Genomic DNA, 7,131 nt, shown 5'->3' with positions numbered 1-7,131 from the left:
AAATGACTGCAGTGTGATATTTGTGCAGATCTGTGAGAAACAAAGATGGCGTCTTCCGTCCTTCTTTAGTTTCTGTGTTTCTGTTTCACCACTAACTACAGTTGTCTTCTCATCAGTCAGTAAAACCCTCACATTTGCTGGTTTTATGGTTTATTTCCTGTTCTCATTCTGATCTCATCTGCAGGCTTCGCTCACCACTGGATTCCATGGACGGGACGGACCGGACTGGACTCGACTGGACTGGAGTCGGTTGTAAGTAACATCTAAAACATGGCAAGGCAGTGCTCCCTGAGGACCAGGGTTGGGAAACACTGCCCTAGATCTAGATGAAGTACAGGATTGCAGTGAGATTAATCTGATCTATGCACAGCACTATTTGCTTTTCTCTGGTGTGGCACCCTAACCCAAAAAAACAAGAAAAACAACATACAAAGAAAGTTTAATGGAGACGGGGGATGCGGCTGCTCACTGATGCATTTAGGCACCGAGTGTCGGGACCCCCCCCTATCGGCTCGGGGCCCCAAGCAAGTATTTATTGGTCGTTCAGTGATTTTCAATTGTGGCATAGCAATAATAACAATAATTATATTGGGTTTTTATTTAATGACGCTCTTCTCCTGTTGGGGGCGCTGATGCACCATGAACTCCTTTATCCACAATGTAAAAACCCACAGAGGAAGAATATGGTGCTTCTGTCTTCAAACAGGTCCTCAAACAGACTGAATAGCTGTGAATCTCAGCATAATGCATCATTAGCTTGGCTTAGCTTATTTAAATTATCACATATTTTTGTGATTTTTCGCACTAATACGCAAGAATGAGTGGACGAGGAAAGGGCGGAAAAGGTCTTGGTAAAGGCGGCGCTAAGCGTCACCGCAAAGTTCTCCGTGATAACATCCAGGGAATCACCAAGCCCGCCATGAAGCGAATCTCGGGTCTGATCTACGAGGAGACTCGCGGTGTGCTCAAGGTTTTCCTGGAGAACGTGATACGTGACGCCGTCACCTACACCGAGCACGCCAAGAGGAAGACTGTGACCGCCATGGACGTGGTTTATGCTCTGAAGAGACAGGGAAGAACTATGTACGGCTTCGGCGGTTAAACCTGGAACCTGAACGCAACACGACGCTGAGAAGCGACAATAACAACAACGGCTCTTTTAAGAGCCAGCCACTTTGTCTCTGAGAGATTACAGTCCTAATGTGTATGTAATTATATACAATGTTTTTACACGACATAATAAACAATATCAATGCACCCATACCTGTCCCACATTATCAGCTAGTTTTTTATTTGTTATTTACGCGTTCTTTATGTTCCTAGATACACGGGCTGATTTATTTCTATAGATGCGGAACTATTTATCGCGGTCCGGACCAAATTAATCAACGCACTCGTCAAATGTAGCGCCAAACAAGCTAGCTAGAAAATACGTCGAACGAGAGACCTCGTTATGAAAACAAAGGAAGATGAAGTAAAGACACGGGAGAAATATTCAAGGATATTTAAGCCCCTCTTAATCGTAAACGGCCTGTGAGGTATGTTTAAGCATCACTTTAATGTGCCAAATTTACTTTAAATATGTATTGTGGCACAGAGCCGACTAATGTAGGACATCTAGGCACGTGTGTTGTAAGGGTGTCTGGGGTTTTTCTAGTAAAATTTCACTATGGAGAGTACATGGCGAGGGAGAAATGTCTTTATTGGCAAGAGCAATATAACTAGGGATGCACCGTCAATCAGGAAACAGTTGGCCCGAAACCGGAAAACCGAAATAAGTTATTGTGCTAATTCTGTACCATTGTTTTTTTTTCTAATGTTGTTATGGCAGGGACTGTGTGTGCTTACCTCACTAAAGTCAAGGCATTGCAATCATAGTATATTATATTATAGAGTGCGCCCCCTCATCTGGTGCAGACGGGCCTTTTTTTCTGCACACCGCACCTGCACTGTGGTTTCTCTCTCTCTCTGCTGCGTTGTGCGTCGCACGCGTCCTCCAAGCGATCTTTCCATATCAGCACAGACTGGATAATTTCTCTACACGCAGTTTTATCTTTACATCCAATAATAATCTTTATGACGAGGATCGAGTACAGTCGCGATTACGTGCAGGGGATCAGAGTAGATCTTAGTGTTAACAACTCTTAACAGCGCACTTTTCATTGTTTTCACTCCGTGGTCTCAATATTTTTGTAGAAGAGCTTTAGTTTAGATGTCATTAAGGGAATAACCGATTAATCAGATGAGCTGATGTCTTTAGTTAATTGTGAGCAGCACCGATGTGTGGCGTCTGTTGCTAGGCAACCGTGACGGCAGCACGCGCACAGATGACCGGAGGCGGGGCAGCCGGGATCCTGCATAGATCCCGCCACGACAAGTTTGCTGGCCTTATTATTCCCTGTGTTTTATTTTCATCTTTATCTTTAGTGTTGATGTGTGTGGGACAGACATGCGGATTGGATATTTAAGGAAATACGGAACAAACCGCGTCCCGTATTGGTTCAATACGGGACGCAACATTTAATTGCCAAATAAAGGACGATTCCATATTTTACGGGACAGGTGGCAACCCTACCTGTTGTAGTTCGTTAGCAGCTGGGAGATATATTCTTTTAATGTCTTAATCTGGAGAAAAATAACAATGTTTACGGAATGAGATTTTCCGAGACCACCCTTGGGAGCAAGGGCTACCCAGAATGCATTGCGTGTTTTGCCATAACAAAGATGGCGCCGAAAGCAGCGAAACGAGTACGCTACAAATTAAGTATTGTCTTTTTTTTGTAAATAGAGATATAAAAATGATGGAACGGATACTTATCCAAAGAGACTTGGAGCTGTGATTGCTGCAAAAATGTGATTCTAAAATGTATTCACTTACAGGGGAGTGAATAGTTATGCACATTGCACAATGACTTTTTCCTGTTATTTTGTCCTGTTTGTTGTTTGCGTCACGATTAAAAAAAAAAAAAAATATATATATATATATAAATAAAAATCTTCAAAGTTGTGGGCATGTTCTGTACATGAAATGATGCAAATACTCAAACAATCCATATTAATTCCAGGTGGTGAGGCAGCAAAACATGAAAAATGTCAAGGGGGTGAATACTTTTGCAAGGCACTGTATACATATGTGTATATGTGTGTGTGTATATATATATACATGTACATATATATATGTTTATGTACATGTGTATATATATATATGTTTATGTACATGTGTATATATGTATATATGTATATATATATATATATGTATATATATATGTATATATACATATGTATATATACATATGTATATATATATATATGTATGTATATGTACATGTATATATATATATATATATGTATATGGGTTAGGGTTATTCTGATCTCATCTGTAGGCTTCACTCACCACCGGATTCCATGGACGGACCGGACTGGCCTACACTACGCTGGACTGGAGTCTGTTGTGAGTAACAGAAACCTTTGTAGGTTTTATTTAAGTGTTAAAGTTTTTGTTGGAATGAGTGTAAAGTCAAACAGGTTGTTCGTTTAATTTTTCAAATGTTCGGTGTGGTTTAAATAATGATAATAATAATAATAATAATAAAAACAAGGTTTAAAAGGTATCAAATTCCATTCTTTTTCATTCCTCACAGTAAAGTTGTAGTGTTTAAGTGCCACCAGCAGGGGGGGACACAGCCACAGCAGAATAAAAGTAGAGTGTCACACACTGTGTGAGGATTTAGAGAATGTCTCTTTGTCGTGTGGCCGTCTTGGTTCTTGTGGCCAGTTGCTTTAGATTTATTACATAATGCACCTTTAAATTTGACAAAAGAAAGAAAAACTGTCAGGAAACACTGACGTACGTAAAATACACCTTGTGTGATCATAATAGTACGTTTTTAACTCACATTACACAAATGCACGTGTTTAGATCATATTTATTAACTCAACATAACCAGGGAGTTTTCCGTGGGTTTGGTGATTTGAACGTGGCTGGATGGTGGATGATTTGAGGGTATAAACTGCACCACCTGCTGGACGACTGCGAGAACTACACATACTATCCTGTACTGAGCTGTCGTATTGTACAATTCTTTTTTTTTGGACATTTAAGCTCCCATGTTTAATATTCGGCTTTGTATCTGTATCTTCTAATCAAATCAAACTTTGTTTTACCCAAAGCTAAAGGTGCTACAATCAGACACAGTCGAGAAAACGCGGTAAATAAAACAAAAGCCCAAGAAAATGAAAGATAACCTAGACATTTTCAGGGTCGGTCTCTTGTGTCACGTATGAAGTTACAGTGCGTGTGCAGAGGCGATTCTAGGGTCTGTTTGGGCCCTAAGCAAAAAATAAAAATTCCCAGGGGGCCCTTCCTTCTGACCAGTGTTCGTCACCTTTATACGAAAAATGTATGAATTCAAAAACATTTTTTATTCGAAATGAATTAAATAACGTGGAAAAATCTTGTAATTTTGAAAATAACGTATGTGAAAATGTAAATAACAATAAAATACTGTAAATCTTAACGTGAGGTGGGGAGATTGCAAATCACCCCTTGTTGTTTAAGGGCTGACGGGAATGCGCCTGGTCACTGCACATTTCAGATGATGATGATGAGACACAAGAGTTGCTCTAATTTAACTGCTCAGTTTAGACGAAGGGTGGAGCTTAAACAGGTGAGAGGAGGAGCTTTGTTTCTAATCTGAATGATGACTTCATCTGGACATGTTTAATGTCACCTTTAACTACAACACGTACACATAAAGTGACATTTCTATATTGTACGTTGTGCTGCTCGTTCTCTGTCAGCTGATTCACATCAAAACACCTCTGCTGTCTCTTTGACTTTTAAAGCTTTTAAAGATAAATCTTTTTACACCAAGTATCACATCGAGCAATAAGATCATTTGTTCTCTCGTCGTCCTCCTCTTCCTCACATGTACTTCACACACTTTGGTGATTTTACTGCCGTCTAAAGTTAAAAACGACAAATAGAATAATACAAATGATGCAACAGAATGTGTGTGTCTGTGTGTGTGTTTTCTCCACAGTGCAGATTCTCATGAATTCATTGAATAATAATTAGTTCTGCTCTCAGTGCAGATACCTGGTAGTGACAGTGACACGTTAACTTTGGCACCTGAACGATGATACAACAGCCTGAGGATCATCAGAAATAATATTATTCTGAACCACACCCTTCACTTCTATTTGTTGTCCTCGTTTAAACTTCATCGTCGTACAAGAACAAGGACACTTGACGACGTGACACCAACGACCCATCAAGTATCGACTCCACTGTGCACCCGAGGCAAATCAATTGTAACGGCAGACTATCAATGTACATATCTTGATAGAATCAGTCCGCCGCTGCCGGAAATATGACACGCTGCTGCTGTTGCTGAGACGTAAATCCTTCAAATTGCGAGGTTGGATTTTTTTTCAAACATTCTATCAACACAGACGTGTACATCGATAGTCTGTCGTTACAATCGATTTGCCCCGGGTGCACTGTGGAGTCGGAATGAGTGTTTCTAATGCCATGCTAGCAGGTACCATTGACTTGCGCTAGCAATAGCACCAGCGAAACTCGAAGAGAAGAAGAACTGAATGAAATGTCTTGAAAACGTCTCCGAACGTCTCCATCACACCGGCTGAGTCGGTAAATAGGTCTTATGTCCAAAATTCCGAACTATCCCTTTAAAGTGTTTAAAAGCTCTATTTGCACTGGGTTAATTACCTGGGGTCACCAGAGGTACCCAGGTTATACTAATCTCGTGCAAATAGAAAAATGTTTACACAAACTATCATAAAGTTTAATTAATTAACTGACAAAGTGCAGGTGTCAACAAACGTTAACTTTGTAGAAATGAAAATGTGCTCCTTGTGTTGTTTAACTACTTTGTAAATGTAGCTAGCTGCTAACCAAAACCATTCACGCATTTGCACATGCGGTTATCATCAATGCACACTAATCATATCAAACAATAATATTATATGTAATATGAATCAATAAAATAAAGTTGCTACTCACCAAATAATTAGTAAGATGGAGATGGATCAGGAATGGCAGGTAAACGGCCTCACACGTGCAGCTCAGGCAATTCTCTTCCCAGAATGTCACAAATAATGCATGATACTGTTATCTAATACACTTTAACGGTAAAGTGCTGTAAAACAGGAATACATTAGGGTTCTGTTAACTAAAAAAAACAGTAAATGAGCTGTAATTTCACTGATAATGTAATATTAACAGTCAAACACTGTTTATTCTTTTTTTAAAAACACCTTAATACTGTTGAAATTCTGCCGTAAATTATTATTAAATAAATTAAATTAATTTAATTTAAATAAATTATTTACAGTGTAAGGCGATGAAGTTTAAAAGAGAACAACAAACAGAAGTGAAGGTTGTGGTTCAGAATAACATTATTTCTGATGATCCTCAGGCTGTTGAATCATCGTTCTTGCGCCAAAGTTAACGTGTCACTGTCACTGCCAGGTATCTGCACTGGAAGCTGAACGAGTTATTATTCAACGAGGTCATGAGAATCTGCACGTCTTCGGACTGTGGAGAAAACTATTATTATTGATACAAATGCAACTGCATCCATTATAACTGTTGTTGTTTTTAACTTGGTCCTGATGCACCTGCAGCGCCTCCCTGAGGGCACCAGGTCAAACAGGTAGAAGTCAGGGTGGAAGCCGTCTTTGGTGATGGTTTGCTCTGCCTTTTACGACTCTCTGGAGCCTGTGTGATACAGTATGTCAGCAGGCTCTGGACGGATGAGCGACAGAAGGTCAGCAGCAGGTTGGACTTTAGGTTGTGTCGCCTCTGCTGAGCCTTTTTGACGAATGCTGTGATGTTCTGGAGCGGAGGTTTGGGTCACAGTCTCAAGAGTGAGCAGTTTTGTCCTGACTTTGTCCAGGATTATTGTGTTCAAGGCTGAGCTGTGACCCACAAAGAACATCAGGACGTGTTGTAGTTAAAGGTGACATTAAACGTGTCCAGATGAGGTCGTCATTCAGATCAGAAACAAAGTTCCTCCTCTCTTTTCTTGGGCTTTTGTTTAATCTCCGCCCTTCGTCTAAGCTGAGCAGTTAAATTAGAGCAACTCTTGTGTCTCATCATCATCATCA

The 7,131-nt window shown here is 40.1% G+C and overlaps 1 protein-coding gene across 1 annotated transcript; it reads left to right on the top strand.

Annotated features, from left to right (window-relative positions):
* Window positions 1–817: 817 nt before the first annotated feature.
* Window positions 818–1,102, top strand: LOC310930606 (histone H4-like; the record flags this gene model as incomplete). The annotated part of the gene is made up of 1 exon (XM_083893640.1): window positions 818–1,102. The coding sequence occupies one exon, from the start codon at window positions 818–820 to the stop codon at window positions 1,100–1,102; it is 285 nt and encodes a 94-aa protein (XP_083749766.1).
* Between the last annotated feature and the right edge of the window lie 6,029 nt (window positions 1,103–7,131).

Source organism: Microchirus variegatus (assembly GCF_963457635.1).
Source record: "Microchirus variegatus genome assembly, chromosome: 8".
Lineage (NCBI taxonomy): Eukaryota > Metazoa > Chordata > Actinopteri > Pleuronectiformes > Soleidae > Microchirus > Microchirus variegatus.
This window is presented reverse-complemented; position numbering and strand designations above follow the sequence as displayed.